The sequence below is a fragment of the Mus caroli genome, chromosome 14 (genome assembly GCF_900094665.2).
Source record: "Mus caroli chromosome 14, CAROLI_EIJ_v1.1, whole genome shotgun sequence".
Classification (NCBI taxonomy): Eukaryota; Metazoa; Chordata; class Mammalia; order Rodentia; family Muridae; genus Mus; species Mus caroli.
Genome location: NC_034583.1, coordinates 64,482,177 through 64,501,615, shown reverse-complemented (window position 1 = coordinate 64,501,615; position 19,439 = coordinate 64,482,177). Strand labels below are relative to the sequence as shown.

The 19,439-nt window shown below is 45.1% G+C and overlaps 2 protein-coding genes across 2 annotated transcripts; one reads left to right on the top strand and one right to left on the bottom strand.

The window, feature by feature from the left end:
* Positions 1–294: 294 nt before the first annotated feature.
* On the top strand, positions 295–6,011 carry Nudt15 (nudix hydrolase 15). The gene is made up of 3 exons (XM_021182010.2): positions 295–551; positions 2,282–2,478; positions 4,066–6,011. Exons 1-3 carry the CDS (start codon positions 397–399, stop codon positions 4,224–4,226), a joined length of 513 nt encoding a protein of 170 aa, XP_021037669.1. The 5' UTR covers positions 295–396; the 3' UTR covers positions 4,227–6,011.
* A 1,122-nt stretch (positions 6,012–7,133) lies between these two features.
* On the bottom strand, positions 7,134–15,740 carry Med4 (mediator complex subunit 4). Its single transcript, XM_021181789.2, has 7 exons — positions 15,573–15,740; positions 14,541–14,607; positions 11,726–11,896; positions 10,362–10,419; positions 8,975–9,061; positions 8,359–8,490; positions 7,134–7,825 (listed from the first exon to the last, which is right to left on the bottom strand). Exons 1-7 carry the CDS (start codon positions 15,722–15,724, stop codon positions 7,653–7,655), a joined length of 840 nt encoding a protein of 279 aa, XP_021037448.1. The 5' UTR covers positions 15,725–15,740; the 3' UTR covers positions 7,134–7,652.
* Positions 15,741–19,439: the final 3,699 nt, after the last annotated feature.

Below are 19,439 nucleotides of genomic sequence, written 5' to 3'. Positions count from 1 at the left end.
ATTGAGTTTCTAAAATTATGCACACATTAGTAGAAATAAAGTAATACTTTTAAAATAAACCCACCCGTCCAAAAATTTAAGATGTCAAGCTTGTTACAGCTGATTTCCCCAAGTTTTTCTTTTCATATTTCAGTTTTAGTTGATGTATATTTTTATCTACTATAATTTGTTTTTCTCTAAAATATGAATTTATCTTAAAGAAACTTAATTAGTCTCATTTACTTCCCCAAATCATCTTTAAGTACTCTTATGTCAGTTATTTATATGGTTGTTTCTGCATGATCTATGCACCAGGCGACAGGTGATTTGTGAGACACAACACTCAGCGAGCAATCAGCGAGGCTCCTGCCGGTTCCCGTACAGCTTCAACGTCACTTCCGGGGTCAGCCAAATGCTATGGCCGCTAACGCGGAGCCGAGGCGGCGGCCAGGAGTTGGGGTCGGCGTGGTGGTGCTGAGCTGCGAGCATCCTCGCTGCGTCCTTCTGGGAAAAAGGAAAGGGTCGTTCGGAGCCGGCAGTTTCCAGCTTCCTGGGGGCCATTTGGAATTCGGGTGAGCAGGACGACCTCGGGGAAGCGGAAGCTTCGGGAATATCACTAGTCCGCACGCCATTCTCGGTCCGTGTGACGCGCTTCAGTGCGCAGTTGAGTTCCGCGAGTTCTCTACGGCCCCGGTGTCCTCTGGGATCCAGCCAGGAGGGGGCGCTGTGCCAGGACCCGGGCCCAGTTAGTCCTCGCTCTGCCCTCTCCTGGCTGCAGGTGGAAGTCGTTTGTATTTCTTAGTGTTTACAGAGAAAGCGGATGTTAACTGGGACTTTCCCCTTTGCCCCATGAGATTTAGATATATCAGAGTTTTGTGAGGCTGGCCCCGCCGCTTCTGCGATGTGGATGTGTCAGTCCCACAAAGGGGAAAGAGTAGCTAAGTCAGTGTCTGTGCAATCGTGAAGCAACCCTGGCTCTGCTCAAAAATGTGTTCTAATCCGAGAATGTGCCTTAAAATATGATAAGGCCGGGTGTGGTGGCGCACGCCTTTAGTCCCAGCACTTGGGAGGCAGAGGCAGGCGGATTTCTGAGTTCGAGGCCAGCCTGGTCTACAAAGTGAGTTCCAGGACAGCCAGGGCTACACAGAGAAACCCTGTCTCGAAAAACCAAAAATAATAATAATAATAATAAAATAAAATATGATAAAAGTATCTAAGACATCCAGATTCGGTGTGATTTCCTTTAGTCATGTATAGTAATATAAAATAATGTAGTGTTGTAAAACACTTGGAAGGTAAAGCTTCAAGCCTTCCTACGCCTTATCTAACAAGCACCATACTTGATTCTGTAGACTATTTCAAAGGTAATCTGAGACTTCCTATTATGTAATTATCTGGGTCACTATTATCTAATAGGCTTATTTATTTATATGAGATAGAGATCTGCCTGCCTCAGCTTCCTGAGTGTTGGGATTATGGCGTGACGGATTCACAGGATGGAAGAGCCTCTCACTGGCTCTCCATGACAGAGAAGGGAAACATTACCAGGCTGACAGCTTCCTTCCTCTTGATGGTAACCTGTACTTTCTATGTGGCCTGGAAGTACAAGTGTCACATGCCCCTTAATGCTAATCACTTCTTTCTCTGTTGCCTAATTGCCTCAATTTTTAGGCTTAAACTGGAATTTTGAAGCATAAGGAAGACATTTAATGCACTTTCAAAACACAGCAACCCGAAAGAAACATTAACTAATGTTTCTTTTTTCCCTGGGTACAGTTGACTCAAAAGCCTGGGTTTTGTTGGTGTTGGGTTGTTTTGTTTGTTTGTTTGGTTGGTTGTTTGGTTGGTTGGTTTTGTTTTGGGGTTTGGGGGAGTGGTTTTTGTTGGGTTTTGTTTTTGTTTTTTTGAAATAGGGTTTCTCTGTACAGTCTTGGATGTCCTGGAATTCCCTCTGTAGACCAATCTGGCCTCAAACTCACAGAGATCCACCAGGCTCTGCCTCTAAAGTACTCGGATTAAAGGTGTGTACCACCACCACCCAGAGAAAGCCTGGGTTCTTACCTGACACACTAAACTGCAGCCTTGCTGCCTAAGTCTATCTTCAGACCTAGGAATTAATGCTGGTTGCTACGTGTTAATTTTTGCATAACATAAAGCTCTTTGGGTCTTCAAATCACTAAATATAGAATATGCATAATGTCAAGATGGAAGAGGGTTTTTTTTTTTTCAGTCTAAAGCATAAACTACTTACCATGACTCTCACCTCATGTGTACACTAAGCAGGCTGTGTTTCATTTTCCAGTGAGACCTGGGAAGAATGCGCTCAGAGAGAAACCTGGGAAGAAGCTGGGCTTCACCTGAAAAATGTGCGCTTTGCCTCCGTGGTAAATTCTTTTGTTGAGAAGGAGAATTACCATTATGTTACCATATTAATGAAAGGAGAGGTGGATATGACTCATGGTTCGGAGCCGAGGAATATGGAGCCTGAAAAGAATGAAAGTAAGAGAATCAGATACAATAACGTATTATTCTTCAGAGAAGCATGGTTAGAATATCATTGCCATATGGAAAGAATCAGATTCTCTTTGTGTCTATGCCCTCAAAAATTCCTGAGTTGGAGCTAAGAAGGTGACTTTAACCCCAGCACTTGGGGAATAGTAGGGAGAGACAGAAAGATCTCTGGGAGTTTGAGGTCACTGGTTCACATAGAAAGTTCCAGGCTAGCTAGGGCTATGTAGAGACACAATCTCAAAGAGACAAAAAACAAAAACCTATGTTGAAATTCCAGTCTTGGGGTGATGGTGACAGGGCCTGGGCTTTGCTGATTCTGGGCCCTTAGTGAGATGGAGTGTCCTGGAGGAGCTGCAACAGAGGCTTCTCACCTCCTTACCCCTCAGCAGGACTGAGGCAGAGAGAGAAGGACCAGGTGTAGTCTTCAGAGGCTCATCTGCCATGTGCAGATGCTCTGAAGTTCCCATTACCTCCCAAAATAGCAGCGGCAGCGGCAGCAGCAGCGGTGGCTAGGATCCATTGTTCACCACAGGACTGAATGAAGCACTGCCTAACAGGCCACAAATGGAATTAGTGCTCACGTAAGCGAGACCCCAGAGAGATCCTCACCACATCCTCCATGTGAGGATACAGGAGGAATATGGCTGTCCCATGAGCTAGGAAACGGGCTGTTACCAGACATCATGTCTGGCCAGCATCTTGATCTTAGACTTTCAGACAATGTAGAGATGGGGAGATGTGTAGATCCCAAGGGATAGAAGATACAGACTACCTGTGTTCCTGTCATGGTTCTTGCATTGTCACTGTGATTAAGGGCACAGTGAAACCACCATATTGGAGTACTCCATGGCTAGAAAGAAAGGCTCATCTGGGAAATTGAAAGATGCTATAGGTGTCTGGGGGGTGGGGGAAGAAGCATGGACTCAAAACGTACAACACAGAATAGTGAAAGGCGGGGAAAGCCTTGGCAGTTTTAAAGAACTAGTCTGTGCTGGGAGGAAGCCTGTAAGCCAGACATCCTGGAAGTTTAGCGTGGGCATGGGTTGTAGGGAAGTGGGTGATCGCTAGCTGTGGGACTTCAATATGTGTTCATAGGTAGCTAGATGCCGCACTCACTGTGTGGGGAGACATAGGGCAAATGGAAGCCCTTCCTGGCAGAAACCCACCTCACAGGTTTTGGAGGAATGATTATTTTAGACTTGAGTGTATCTACCAGCAATCCTTCCGTATCCCTGATGGGAATCTAGCCTGTAATGTAATTTAGACATAGGCAGTGGCCCCGTCTCGGGGATCCGGTGTGGATCTAACAGTTCTCTGTGAAGTTACGTGGCCAGGTCACTTAATGGTGGGCTGTTTTTCCTCGTCTGTGAACAGTAGACACCTCAGATGAGTCCAGTAAGGACTGAATGCTTTGCTACATGAGAGCCTGTCTCAAACAAAGAAACAAGAAACACTCCAGTTGTCACCTTTCTCTTCCCAAGCGCTTCATTCTAAACGTGGGTTTTATTTGTACAGCAAATGCAAAGCCCTTGCTTTCTGCCATCTCTGTGTACTGATTGTCGGTTTCCCTTCTAGGTTGGCAGTGGGTTCCATGGGAAGCATTTCCTCCTTTAGACCAGCTTTTCTGGGCTCTCCGCTGTCTAAAAGAGCAAGGTTATGACCCATTTAAAGAGGACCTGAACCACCTGGAAGGGTACCGAGGAGAGCACCTTGAAAGGACCATGAAGACTCCTTGATTAAAAACAAAATCTTCAGGAAATGAAAAATTCTGTTTCAGGACAACTTGATTTTATCCATAGAGCCGCGTGGTCACCAGTTTATCAGCAGTCCCCTGATGTAACTCAAGAGCCTTAAGAAACTTCCTGGGGTGTGACGCCGAATTGTCCTGGAGGCATAGAGTAAGGTGTGTAAGGAGCTTGTGGTTCTTTATCTGCACTTCTGCGTGGTTTCCGCTGTCCGCTGCATGGAGGCGAGCGTAATAGATTGCCTTGTGCTAGTTCAAACAGAGGTCGGAACTCAAATGTGGCCATTCAAGTTTAAAAGCAAGGCACCTACTGCTAAATTCATCAAGCTTGATGTTTTCCTTTTCCCTTTCAGCCACTTGAAAAGAACTTTTAAATGACAATTCATGTAACTAGAGAGCTTATGAAAAGCAGTAGGCTGTGTTCCCCTGGTGTCTGAGAGACCCCATGGTAAGTGTGAGAGTTAGTATGGCTCTTGCCACTAACGGCCAGGTCCTCTGCATCTCCCTTTCACGGCCTGAGACTGGGGTGCTTGTGTGCTGGGATCACACAGAGCAGTGCAACGAATCACCTACTGGGGGGCAGGGGGCTCCCAGAGGTCAGGAACTCCAGAACATCACAGCCAAAGGTTGGTTGGCTGCTTTCTTCCCCTAGCAAATTGTAAACTTTTACTGTGAGAGATTGAACAGTGAAATGTCTCACAGAACAGCATTGTGTGCTGTCTGCTGTCAAAGCCGAGGGTGTTCTGGCTTGAGAGGGGACTTGGGGTTTAAGAGAATCGTGTTCTTGGCCTGAGGACCGCATTGTGCTTAGCTAACGTTAACAGCCCATTCATGCCGATCAGCAGCCAGGCTTGGGTTGCATGGACCCTCATCTTTCTCTGGTCAGGCACAGCATAGTTTTCTGGCTGATGTAGTTTCTGTTACTGAGCAGTGACTGGCCCTTCTGCTGTACAGGCTCCTGCTGAGCTCTTCATGTGAGGTGGTTTCTCACCAGTGCCATCTCTGTCCTGCACAGGTGCCAAGTGAGCCCTTTATCCTTTACTTGTGGGCCCTGTTCTTTACCCAGTATTCCTGTTTCACGTGGGTCAATTTTTGATCAAAAACATCAAAGATAGTTGGCAAGTGCTGGCCACACCTCCGGTGCACAGCCCAGGCAGATGGTTGATGTCAGCTGTGCCTGCACAGCCCAGAGTTGTTTATAATGGCCAGATATCACTAATTTCTTCATTTAATCTCATATATCTCAGGCTGGCTTCCGGGTCACTTTGTAGCTAAGGATAACCTTGAACTTCCAGTCCTGCCTCAGCTGCCCTGATGCTGATTTAAGCTACACCCCCCCCCCGCCCCCCATCTCCAAGTGTGCACAGTAGTTGCCTGTGTGTGGCTGGTGCATCGTTAGTTTCCTGGGTTACTGTGTTTCAGTACTTAGGGTTGACACATGACAGGCAAGTGCCATAACAGACTAAATGCAGAGGCAGTTAGAGAAGCCAGCTTCCTTCTGTCAGGTCAGACATTGAAGAGACTTGCCAAAATCTAAAATGACTTTCTCAATGAAGAGGTCATAAAAACTATGTTAACATGTACCTGGTTTTTACTATATGGTCAATAAACTTCCCTAACTTTAATTTCTAGCATTAAATATTATTTCATAGCTTACAAAAATAAAATCTGACTTTAAGGTTTTATAAAGGCACCCAAACCTAAGGAGGAGCTGGACATTAGCTCAGTGGTAGGGCACCTGCTACGCTTGGTTCAGTCCTCATCTCCAAGATAAAAACAAATTTCAGGAAGACTAAGAAAGAAATGGCACCCAAAAGGGATCCGAGTGTACTAGCCCACATCTCCTCCTTCATAAGCTCGTTTCTGTGAACTGACATCTCTGAACATTTGTAGTTTGATCTTTTAAAACACTGAATAAAAGTGATGCTTGCTAAAGTTTTCAACTTTTCAAAATTACAATGTGCTGTATATCTATAAATCTCATCTTCTCTTATACCTACATATTTGTCAAAATGTCTGCATTCAGATATGATAATGTATGGTCCTTAAGCTTCTGGGTCTAGGGAGGTGGTTCATTTGTTAAGAGTGCTTGCTGCTTGTCCTTAGAACCCAGCATCAACCTCAGCTGGCCTAGTACTCCTAAGACATCGCCTGCCTCTGCCACGTGGGTACCGGGCATGTGCCACCATGCCTGGAACATGTGGGGGTTAAGAATCTATTTCAGAATGTTAACTGGGACTCAGAGAGTAGAAGGCCAGGTTCACTTTATGTTTATGCTGTTTCTTAAATGTTCTGTGATAGTTATTATATAACTATCTAAAACTGATACTTATATAAACATCGTGGACCCAGATGTTAACTACGAGGTAGCTAAAGAGTTAACTGTGACTGTTTTTTGAGAAACTACAGTAAGAGGCAAAGGCAGGTGACTGCAAGTTCCAGACTAACCTGGGTACCTTATACAAGCAGGGAGACCCAGTCCTGTAAAAGATGAGAAAAGTCCCAAGGAGACAAGGTGATGGCATGAGATGGCCTTCTATTCTAAAACCTTCCTTACCCTATGTTTATGTGTGTCTGTGTAGTATGGGGTTAGAATAAATGTTTTGTTTCAATTTAATGATCTGAGAGACTTGTGACTACGAGTTAAGATAGTCATTTTATTGTATATACCGTATCATATATACCAGAATCTTATTTTATTATAAAATACATCTGAACTCACTTTGTAGACAAAGATGGCCCCAAACTCAGATCTGCCTACCTACCTCTGCCTCCTGAGTGCTAGATTAAAGGCATGTGCCATCACTGCCCAGCTCAAATTCAACTGGACTTACATGTTTCATTCCTACACTGAAGGTGTACCTAAATTTAAAAAGTATTTTTAAAAAATTGAAAAAAATTAAAGAATACAAACAAAACCAAGTTTATTTACACAGATTACAGTATTTACCACATATACATATTGAGTTGTCACTGTAATAACAGGTGACTTCACTTTCAAGTGAGCACTTCTGAAAAATCACACAGCGCTCCAATGCCTGTTCTTATCTCTGTTACCCTGGTGGCTCAGCTCATTCTGTAGCTCAAGGCGGCCTGACACTCACAGCAATCCCTCAGTCTCCCAGGTGCTGGGACTACAGGTGTGAGCCACCACGTCTGGCTCAGTGCTCTTTTTAAGTACGCTCCATGAGGTGTGCGAGTTCCTCTTCAGTCTCATTCCAGAGCTGCTATGTACAACCAAACACTACAGTAATTCTGACTAGTCCTCAAACATTTGTGTAACACATAGAAAACCAGGGGCTCAGGCTCTAGTAAGAAAACCCACTCTGATTTTTCATGGGCTCCTTAGGGTCTGTGCTTTTCATTTCCCCCTCGACAGAACTCTGCCGCACTGGAGTCTGTGCATGCCACACCTTTCTCAGTCAGAGTCGCTACTGCTGCTTGAAGAATCTGTTGACATAACCTCAACATCATCTTCATTTTCTTTGTTGTGCCCAGGAGGCTCCAACAGAAAGTCACTGCTGTGATTTGGTGGCAGCATGTTCACAGACATGTCATTTGACTGCCATGGGTACTGTGGAGCAAGGACATCTGGAGAAAAGAGGCACATGGGATTAGTCCTACTGTGGTCAGCCTACTCAATCCCCTCCCTTTGTGCAAGTACCTTAATTCTATCTTCCAACCCACCTACCTTGTAGCACCAAGGATCTAACAAGGTTAGGGATTCCCAAATCCACACCTTAACACAGAATGATGGCTACAATGGGCTTCAGAAAGCACAGTCCCCACTTCTGCCCTCTCCTTAGGACGGTTCTTCTACATTAAAACACAGCACCTACAAAATGTGCTTATTCTATTGGGGGGGCGTGCCTCTCAACTGCAAAAATGCTCTTCAGAGTGGTCACGGCAGGGGAAGGCCAGGCCTGGGGAGGGTGGCAGGCAACAGATGCACATGAGGGACATAGGGGCTTAGGTCAGTGTCCTGTGCATCATGCAGGGTCTTTGGATGACAAACTGGCAGGGAACCTGCCTAACAGATCTTGATGTCCACTGCTAGACAGTGCCTCACAGACACCTCTGAAAACCCTCAGTCTGCTTGAAAACACCCATCCAGTTCGCATTACCTGGCAGTCTACCTGCTGCAAGGGCATCGCCCGGCAGGTGACCATTCACACCACTGGTGGAAGGATTGTTCATCTGACCCAACAAGCCACTTCTCATCTCTAAATCGGTTGGGTATGGCCTCCGAGGGTCTCCTAAAACAATAAAGACAGCTTTTAACTCAGGTTTTAAAAAGCATTTATATGTTCTTGAAGAATGAGCTGTCCTTGGTTCACAGTAAAAGACGCAAGCGCTTTGTGAGCCTCAAACCTGCAGTCCTGCTTTGGCCTCCTCAGTACCTGCCTTTGCAGTATATACTGCCACACGCTGCCTGAAGCTACAGTGAAAATCCTCAAGCTGGGCACGGTGGCACATACCTTTAAGGCAGAGTGAGGCACAACTCTGACTTCCCTTCCCAGGCCAGCCTGGTCTACAAAATGAGTCCCAGGACAGCCAGGGCTACACAGTAAGGGTAGAAGTGTAGAAGGGTAAACGGGTAAGAGAGGGCAGCACCTGACATTCCTTCCAACACTGAAGAAAACGCCTTGGTTAGCAGATGTTATTCTACATTAAATGATTTTATTTAGATACCTCAGTCCTTTCAGACCTGCATTTATCTGATGTAAGAAGCACTGTTACCTGGAACCCAAGTCAGTGGAGCACAGACAGCATTGCTTGCACTAATCCTGTGTGCATATTTAATGATTTCTTCAGAGGAGATAGCACCTGAGTTGAGAAAATAGAACAGTTCAGATCATTAAACACAAGTTTAGAGGAGCATACATACACACCATATTTAATCTCAAACTATCAGGAAATAGGATCATCTACGCTGTCCATCCTCCCAAACACCCGCATATACACCAAAACTGTTATAAGTACATTTCTGAACTTTAGAACCAAGATACCCATCCGGCAAAGTCGGCTAACATAAATTTAAGGCCAGCGTGATAATGCTCAGTCATCTCGATTACTAGCCGCCATCAAGTGCAGAGTCTTCTGAATGCCACAGTGAGGGACAGTAAACCAAGGGGAGCGCTTTTCATTCCAGCAACATCCAAGCTGCTAACCCAGCAGTCTGCATCCTCTGTGTGACTACCAAGGAAGAGGCTCTAACGGACTGTGCGCCAGTCATAGCTTTTCATTCTATAAATTTTAGACCTGTTTCAAAAAGCACTAAGAATTTCTAACCAGTCCTGAGCAATGGACTCAGCCTCTTCTCCTAGAGACTTGCTTCTGCTACAGAAGCCCACCCGTCTCTCAGAGAATATGAGCTGTTTTCTTGAATGTAACAATCAGAAAATAGACTCCATACTGGCAAGCAGAGAACAAATCAGAGAGAGATGGAGAAATGGTTAAATGTAAACCAAATGCACAAAGCATTAAAGTGAAATAGCTGTAATTTCACTCTCGATATAAAGACCAACTAGAACATGTAAGGCTTTTAAAGTGGGCAGGAGGCAGGCAGGCAGGCAGGCAGGCAGTCACAGCGTACTAGCTGATGGTATCTGACTCTAGTGTTCCCTCCTCAGTTTAGCTGTGTGGTTTCCAACGTTGTTTCTGCCTAGCATGCAAGATCCAACTTCAATTCTGCTTCTCTTTCTTTCTCAACACTTCTGTAAACCAGTGTCCTCACTATACACCCGAGTATGAAGCCCCAGCCGCTTCTCTCATTGGTTATAAACTAACGGCGGGTTGTGAGATATGTGCACCCTCTTCAGGATGCCAACTACGATGCAAGAACACATCACACGCTACACTGAGTAATTACTGAGCATCCTCCCAACAGCCTCACTGGAGTAGTTTTTAGTTTTATCAACTATTTTATTTTCGTGTGAATGCATGTGAGAATGTGTGTATGTGTGTGTGAAAAAGCATGTGAGTGTGGGCACGTATACAGCTTATGCGGTTCTAGGGAATCACACATGAACAAACGTTTTACCCACTGCACCTTCTCCCCAGCCCTTATCAGCATCCTAAGACATGGGCTTATATTTCAGCCAGGCAGCCTTCCCAAGGTACCAACCTTTTCTTGCTTTCTCTATTGACTTGAGTTTTTCCTTTGCCTGGTAAACAGCTGTTGCCTAATTTGAACAAATTTAAAATACAAATTATTCTTCACTATATCATGCACAGTTTTTAGATACACAAGGTTACTCACCTACAGAAACAATAACAAGACTTAGAAATCCCTGAAATTTATCAGTCATCTTCCTGAAGCACCACTTAATCTCATTTATATCACATTAAATATCACTTATAGTTAATGAGAGAAATGTATTCACAACTCAGCCTCCTGCTGATAGAAAGCCATGGCCGTGCAGGGAGGGAATGCTGGGGTGAAGGGTTCCATGGGGATTAGGACGGGAGGAGAGAAGATGAGGGCTACAAGCAGAAAGTCCACTTGGAACTACAACACACCAGCCCTGCCTAGACAGACAACAACAAGAAGACCAGATGTGTACTGTGCTACTGTGAGACAAAGGCAAATTTTTCTTTTTCTACTTTTCTGTATTTTCTGGTAAGTAAATATTTCTTTCACTAGAAAAAAAATAATTAATTTTTAAAAAAGCATTAAGTAAAAAGCATTTACTTAAAAATCAAAACAAAAACCCCAAAGTATTCACCTGTGATAGTTCCTTCTTATGGGCAAAACACATGCACATAAAATAGTTTATTTTATAAACGGAAATAAATGTTAAAATAAATATATATACATAAAAATGTATAAATAAATATAGAGCCTTGATTGATAACTCACCAACTTAAGATGGAAAAGCAGACAGATTAATGAAATTTTAAATATTCTGTGAAACTAGTACATGTTTATTGACCCAAAATATTTCACAAACTAGACATTTTGATTACTTATATCAAACCTTAATTAGGCCAAAAGTACAACTCCCTTCCAATTTCTATAATTTAAAGCATTTAAATAAGATATATAGCACAAAAGTAATATAGGCTATCTGAAAATAAATGGGAGGGTGTTCAATGAACCATGGATAGGATGAGACAGGAGGATAGCCACCAAGTTTGAGTTCGCAATTGGCATAAAGTCCTATCTAGCCAACTAAAAGGGGTGGGGAGCTAGGAAGGTAGTTCACTGGTTAAGAGCACTGACTGATCTTCCAGAGGACCCAGGATTTTTTCCCCAGCAACCACATGTGGCTCACAAAACTGTCTGTCTGTAACTCCAGTTCCAGGGGATCTGATGTCCTCTTCTGGCCTCTATAGGCACCAGGCACACACATGATATACATGAGGACATTCAGGCAAAACACTGATGCACATAAAATAAGAACAACCTTAAAAATGGCAGCTGCCCGCCCCCCCCCCCCCACACACACACACTAAGATAACAGACCTTTCAGAAGAGACTCGACTCACCAGGATCTGCTCTGCCTCTTTCAGCTGCTTCTGCAGCTGCTGAATGTCACTGTCTCTCTTCTCTACTTCCTTCTCTAAAGCCTGCATTTCATGGTGGACTTTTCCCTGATTAAGTGCTAATTTCATTAGTTCTTGGAAGTCCCCATCTCGGTGAATTAGCAAGTCCAAGACCTGTAGAGTAACAGTTGATTCCATCAGACAACAGGATTATCAAGGCTACCACCTAGAGACAAAGAATCTATAATTGAATTGGCTACATTTATAAATTTTAACACCTTGAAATATACTTAATCAGCACTCCATTTGTGGTTATTTTGGGAAACAGTCTTGATATCAAGAACTGCCATTCATTCTGCTCCTCTTCCATAAAGAACAAATCTTTCAGCAGTAGTACCATGCCAAATTTCAGATTTATTCACCTTCCAAGGATAAAAATTTTAAATTTATCCTTAACATACAATGGAAAAACAAACAAACAAACAAACAAACAAACAAACACCTCCTCTAAATCTAATGCTTTGAGGCGGCAAGTTTAACTGGCAGTAAGAGCTTTAAAAACTTTGAAATGTAACTGCATTAATATATTAGAAGCTATATCACACCCAGGACTGCTTAGAATGCAGGTAGTCTGAAGAATAAGGTGGTTAAAAACACAGTAAAATTGAATAGATGGTACACAGATATGGCAAAAGGCCACAACGGTTAATACATAACAGGAGCCTGGGGTTCAGTTTGCAGCCCTTCATTTGCTAATAGTACGACACGGGAAAAAATCACTACCCTCCATGAGCCCATTTTTCTCCTCTAGAGAGAAAGATTCACTAAAAACACCATTAATTAAATAGTGTTAGTACAGGCCAGACTGTCCTCAAGACTCGTGATATAATGCATGTTATAACACAGAAGAGCTCCGCAGGCCAGGCATGGTGACCACCTGTAATCCCAGCACTGAGGTAAAGGCAGGAGAATCAGTGAGTTCAGGGCAGGCAAGCCTAGGCTACATAAAAACTCATCTTTAAAAAAAAAAAAAAAGACAAGGAGCTGGAGTACAACACCCCCCCCCCAATTTAAATCCACTGTTTATTTTTCATAGGTTTTAATAATTATCCATTACTGTTAACATAAAGATAGTGAAATCTTAAGGATAAGGAGGCAATCTACATGGACTCTTCTAGTCATCATATACATGGCGGTTCCCAAAGGGTGCAGGTGTGAGATATGACACTGGAAAAATACACTTGGATCTGGGCCTGGGTGGCAGATTCCCGTTATCTGCACCATCAGGGAGCTCTCTAGCACTACTCCCAATAGGCCACCTTGTGCCACCATTGGCAGGAGCCAGCTCACCTGTACACACTCCTCCAGAGCCAGCTCCACTGTGCTGCCCAGTCAAGGTACTGGGCCAGCTCTCCTGCTCTTACACCCTCAGGGCTGGCTCACCCATACCTTCACCATCAGGGCCAGCTCCAGCTCAGGTGGTGCAGACCCACTCTCAAGGCTAGGTCTCCTATATTCATGCCTTGGGGCCAGCTCTCCGGACTACCACAGATGACAGGGGAAGAGGGGGAGGGCATCACCCGTGCACCCATACCACCTCATAACAGACAAGTGGCAAGGCCCACTCTCCAAAGTACTGCAGGCAGCAAGGGGCAGGGCCAGCTCTCTTAACTACTGTAGGTGGTAAGGGGCATCCCCCCACACCCAGGAAACCTCACAGTAGATGAATGGCAGGGCCAGCTCAGGGCTGGGTCACCTATGTTCCCTCAACCAGGAACAGCTCTACTGTGCTGTCCTGGTGAGGTGCAGTGCCAATTCTCCCAAGTGCTGTAGCCATCAGGAAGCAGGGCAGCTCACCCACTCTTATGACCCTGTGGTGACCAGAGTATATTTTAGAGTATCCAAGGCTACCTACAAAGAGAAACCTTGTCTTGAAAACTACCCCCTCCACCCACACACACGCACTCCAAAAAGAGAAAAGAAGAAAGCACAGGGAGGGAAAGGAAGGAGGAATTTCTAAATCAAAAATAAAATGCATCTAACTACTGGAGCAATTTAGAATGAATGAACAGTATAGATAGCGTGAGTATAGATCATCTCAGAGTGAGATGATCTTTGATTTCCATTCAAGCTTCACGGGGATAAAGCAGCAACATACAGGTGTTCGTAATAACAACTTCCTTCCAACATACTATCTTTGTCTCCATTTTATAAGGTTGTGTTGATTAACTCAAAAGTAAAGGAATAAATTTGTATCTAGACCAGGAAGAACCTCAACTCACAGAGATGTGTCTCCCTGGGACACTCCAGTGCTGGGATTTAAGGTGTGAGCCACTATGTATGGCTAGGAACTTTCATAGGCACCGTGTTACAGAAGTGCTATAAAGAAAAGTATCAATGTACCGGGCACACTGACAGGGACCTTTAATCCCAGAACTCAGAAGCAGAGGCAGGCCAAGGGCTGTGAGTTTGAGACCAGCCTGGCCTACAGAGTTCCAGAACAGGCAGTGAGACAATCTCAGAAAAACCCAAAAATAAAATAATGCTTTTGTTAAAGTATCAACTTAAAGACTTCAAGAAGAATTCTGTTCTCACACACAAAAAATATAAACTTTCAAACATTAACTTATCTTTATTTTTTTCAAGAAAGGGTTTATCTGTGCTGGCTGTCCTAGAACTCCCTCTGTAGACCTTGAAGTCAGAGATCCACCTGCCACTCCCCCACAAGTGGTGGGATTAAAGGTGTGAGCCACCACTGCCCGGCATTAATAACTTTAAAAAAAAAAAAAAAAAAAAAAACAAACAACAAAAAGCTTACCTGGTTTTCCTCTTCCAGCTGTAACAGCTTCTGATTTCTTGAAATTGCAAGCATTTCTATGAGTTCCCTAAAAGAAAAACACCCATCACAGTATGGTGATACTTGCCTGTAAACTCAGTGTTTGGGAGGACTCAGACCAGCCTCAGATATCTAGTGAAACCTTTTCATAACACACTAGAAATACAAAAGAAACTGTTTAAATTGCTCCCTGCCCCAACTGATTGTTGGGTTTATGGTCCTCCCAACATGCTGGACACTCATGGTGACTACAAACACTTCAGCATTCACCGGCTAACTGCACGTGATAAAGACTCAGCTGTGATTTACAAGAAAACCTCCTGACTCAACTGTAGGTCTGTAAGCCAATAGTGCTGCCATTTGTGTAAATTATGTTTTCTTCTAAGACAGTGGCCATGGCTGCCTTCCCTTGATAAAGACTTCAACCGATAGATTTAAGACAATCACGACGATGTGGAGTGTGACATCCAATTTACTCTACCTCGGCCACACACCAGCCACCCCAGTGCCCTGCCTGACGTTTCCAGGCTTTTTCAGATGATGGACTATCTACCAGACGCCTAACAAATCTGATTTGACAAGCAGCCCATTTCTTGGGGACGTTTACCCTGCTGCCACCAGAATAGGAATCCCATCGGTGGACTGCAGGAGGCTGCGGCTCAACCCTTAGAAATCTGGTCCATAGCAGTTTTAACACATTTGTCTCTCTTGTCACCCTGGGCGCCTTCGTGTTGGCATCTAGCCTCCCCTTGACTGGGGGGAAGCGTGCTTTAAATGTCTGTTGCGTGTCCATGACTGAGGGGGCTCGGATCTGCCCCTCTTAACGACAACTAAAGTTTTGACTGCCTTGGGTTCCAGGTCTTGTGACTGAGATGTCCCCTTAGCGGGGAAATGAGGCCCAAAGCCCCGGAAGGCCCTAGACCCCACGTCCAACGGAGCCTCCCCAGCCCGCCTACCCAAGTCAGCAGCGGCCACAGCTGAGCCGGCCGGAGCAGGCTCCCGGGCCGCGGTTACCTCGACAAGACCTCCAGATCTTCCAGCGCTGACAGAAGCCGCTCTCGCGTACTGCCAAGGCCGGCCATTCCCGAAACGCCTCCCATCCGCTCCTTTTCCTTCTCACCACTTGAAGAAGCCGCCATCGCCCCGCTGACCACCAGCCGTCGCATGCGCAGTGTGAGCTAGCCCCAGGAGGGGCGGAACCGGAAGAAGGAAGGAAGAGTAATAGAGGTCGGGACGGAGCGGTCCGGCTAGAGCGCCGCCTATGTGCCTGGAGGTGTACTACAGTTCTAGCGCCATCTACAGGGCAAAGGAGGGCTTGTGGCTCGTTCCAATCTGACATGCTCCAACCAGACCCACCCAGGATGAGAGATGCAGTTCCAGTCTCCTGAGTTTTAGTTCCCCAGCATCAGTGGAAGGCTTCTAACAAAAGATTTTTTTTTAAACTGGGGAAATTACATAATTATTAACTTCTATTTTGTCTGTATTCCGATAATAAAATCCCAGCCATCAAGTTTGGTCTCTCGTGAAGTTGTAGTAAACTTGGAGCAGGAAGTAAAATCCTTTCTTCCCTCCCCACTCCTTAGTTTGATAGCAAAATACATATACTTGGCCTATAGACCAGGCGGATCTCAAACTCAAGAGATCTGCCTGCATCTCGAGTCCTGGGGTTAAAGGGGTGTACCACCATGCCCCGCTACTAAAATTCAGTCTCTTAACCATTGTATGTGTAGGGTTCACTGCCATTAAATTGCTGTTAAACAAGGCAGTTGTGAGGCATGCCTTTAATCCCAACACTCCAGGAGGCAGAGGCAGGCAGATCTCCTGAGTTAGAGGTCAGCCTGGTCACAGAGTGACTTCCAGGACAGCCAGGGTTACACACAGAAACCTCGTCTCAAAACAAAACAAACAAAAAATTTCGGTTAAATAATAACATCCCCAAAACTCTTCAACTTGTAAAATGTAAAAAAGGTGTACTCATGAAGGTCCGACTTCCCGTTCCTGGAAACCACACTGTACTTTCTGTTTCTGTCTGGCTATTCTATACATTTTGAATGAGTGGAATCACATGTTCTAGTTTGGGGTTTGGGGGGATTTGGGCTTTGTTTGTTTGGCTTTCTTTCTTTCTTTCTTTCTTTCCTTCCTTCCTTCTTTTCAGACAGAATCTTGGTGTGTAAACTAGTCCTAAACTAAGAAGGAACTCATCTTCTCACTATAGCCTACTGAATGCTGAGCCCCTATAGCAGGCTGATTCATTTAGCATAATGCAATCATGGTTCGTGTACATTGGAATAGGTGCCAGAACACCCCTCCCTTGATGTCTGAATAATACTTCCCGTATGTGCTAACCGTACCCCCTATCAGATGGGTACTTAGCTGGGTTACCTTCTTGGGTTTTGGGACTCATCCTTAGGCCCGTATATCTTCCAACAAACTGCTCTGCTCTTTATTCAAGGAGACTGTTGAAATGAATTAATCGATAGTGTAAACTGTCGTTCAAGAAAATAGTGTAGAGCTGGAGAGATGGCTCAGAGGTTAAGAGCACTGACTGCTCTTCCAAAGGTCCTGAGTTCAAATCCCAGCAACCACATGGTGGTTCACTACCATCCGTAATGAGATCTGATGCCCTTTTCTGGTGTGTCTGAGAACAGCTACAGTGTACTCACATATAATAAATAAACAAATCTTAAAAAAAGAAAATAGAGTAAATCATCTGCAAAGCACCTAATTCCAAAGCAGGCCTGGGTGTCAACACTGAAGCTGCGCCCCCTCCCACTCCTGCAGAGATCAACACAGCGGGAACTTTCCCTACCAGGAAAAGCTGGGGCTCCAGTTACTGGCAGTGGGGACTCCATGCTGAGTCATGTTACTGTTATCAAAAATGAGGTAAAGATGCCATTCACAGACAGTGGTCATGACTGTGCTGTCTTCATTTCAGATCTAGTCCTGCCCACTGTCCTGTGGCGTCCGACTCTCGAACTCCAGAACTGGCAATCCCCGGGGAGACTCATGTTTATAAATCCACTCATAAGCATAGCTGTGTAATTCGGAATGTCAATGTATTCACTTAACAATGAAAAAAGAATGGTGCAGAGCACATTTTCCCATAAACAAACCTACAGGAAAGCCCGTGCCCGCAATAGTTGTTTGGTGAACTTGAATTAGAACAAATGAGGGGAGGCTCCACGCTTGGTGCAGCCGTGAGACTGTGTGTCTCCAGAGTGTCGGGAGATCAGTGTTAGAGATCAGAACATTTGTGCTAACGAGACAGGGTGCCTCCTTCCTTATACAGTGCAAGGGACACACGGCTTGCTTTTGTTTTCTGCCCTTCCTCCATCTCTTTGGTCCCTTCCTGTGAGCACATCCATCAACAGACATTGTAATGAATTTTATTTATAAACATGGGGGGGGGGGGGAAGCGCCTAACAAAAACATACAAAAGTTTAACCCCATCGCCTCCAGAGCCTCACGTTCTACCACGTGCAGCTCCATGGAGGGAATTACTTCCAATGCTTTTAAATATGACATTCACCGTTTGCTCCCCAATTTTAAGATGCCATACCCTGTGGTTTTACTGGACTCCTTTACGAATGTATTTCTTTCCTACGATGATGAATCAAGACCCTACGGCTCACCAACGCCCCGCCCCTTTTCCTCTGTCGCCGTAGGATGACGTATTCTATGATACCCAGGATGCGCACATGCTCCACTGTTATTTGCACTTTTCTATGTGGTTATCACTTGCATCAGAGATCCAACACAAAGCTCTGCAGAGATTTCTACAGAGAAGACTTTCAAAAGACCAGATATGTAGTTCTGCTCGATGAAAACTTTTCTTGGTTATACATTTATGATTTTTTTTTTTTGAGACAAGATCTCAACTACATAACTTTGACTGCCCTAGAATTTTCTTCGAAGACCAGGCTGACCTATCCCTCTGCCTCTGCCAGCCATGATATTTAAAACGTGCCCCACCGTGCTCGGCTGTATTATGAATGTCTTACTGTGGATAAAAAGGTGTGAAAGTTTGAAGACATGTCCTTCAAGGGGTGATTAAGTTAATTGAGGGTTATTAGGGTGGGGGCCCTGTCTAATCTGACTGGTACCCAGGGAGAGTCGGAGATGTGCCAGAGATATGAGAAAAGGCCTTGGGAGGGCACAGTGAGGTAGATTTCCTAAGAGGGAAGCCAGGTCTGCCTGCTCCAGGCTCCTTGGACTGAGCCACTGATCTCCAAAGCAGCGGAACTGTGGGAGCAGCCCCAGGGGCTCACATGGAGGGCTTGCATGTCAGTGAGCATCCCCAAAGCTCAAGGAGCCGCACTGCCTCGCCTATGACTGGTAAGGCTCACTGAAGCCAGGGCCTTCTCAAGATCAGGCAAGCACTCACCACTGAGCTACATTCCCAGGCCTTCTCCCCATCTTGATATGTGTTGCTGTCTTGTCAAGACCTCAAGTTGGGCTATATACAGCTTTGCCCGCTACAAAATCCTGAATCTCCAATGACCCTGCTGAGACTGCATAATCAGTCTATGTCCGTGTTCTAAATCCTCCCCACATCCTGGCGTCATTTCACATTCCTGCCTGTCTCCAAGCAGCTGGCCGCATCTCCTTGGCCCCTCCCCTCAAAATTTAGGATCTTGCTTCACTCTGTGCACTAAGGAGGCAAAATCAGAAGAAAGGGCTTCCGTAGTCTGCCTCCATTGTGTGCAACCACCCTCCTCCCCACTCACATCGTACCACACACAAGCAACAGGCAACAGTGCAGAGGAGTGAAGCTTTTAGGAGGAGAGGCAGAGCCCTTGTGAATGAATTATCTTGGTTAGTTATGGGGCAGTGCCCCCTCCCCTCGGGCAGGCACGCCCTTCTGCTCTTTTGTCCTGGGAT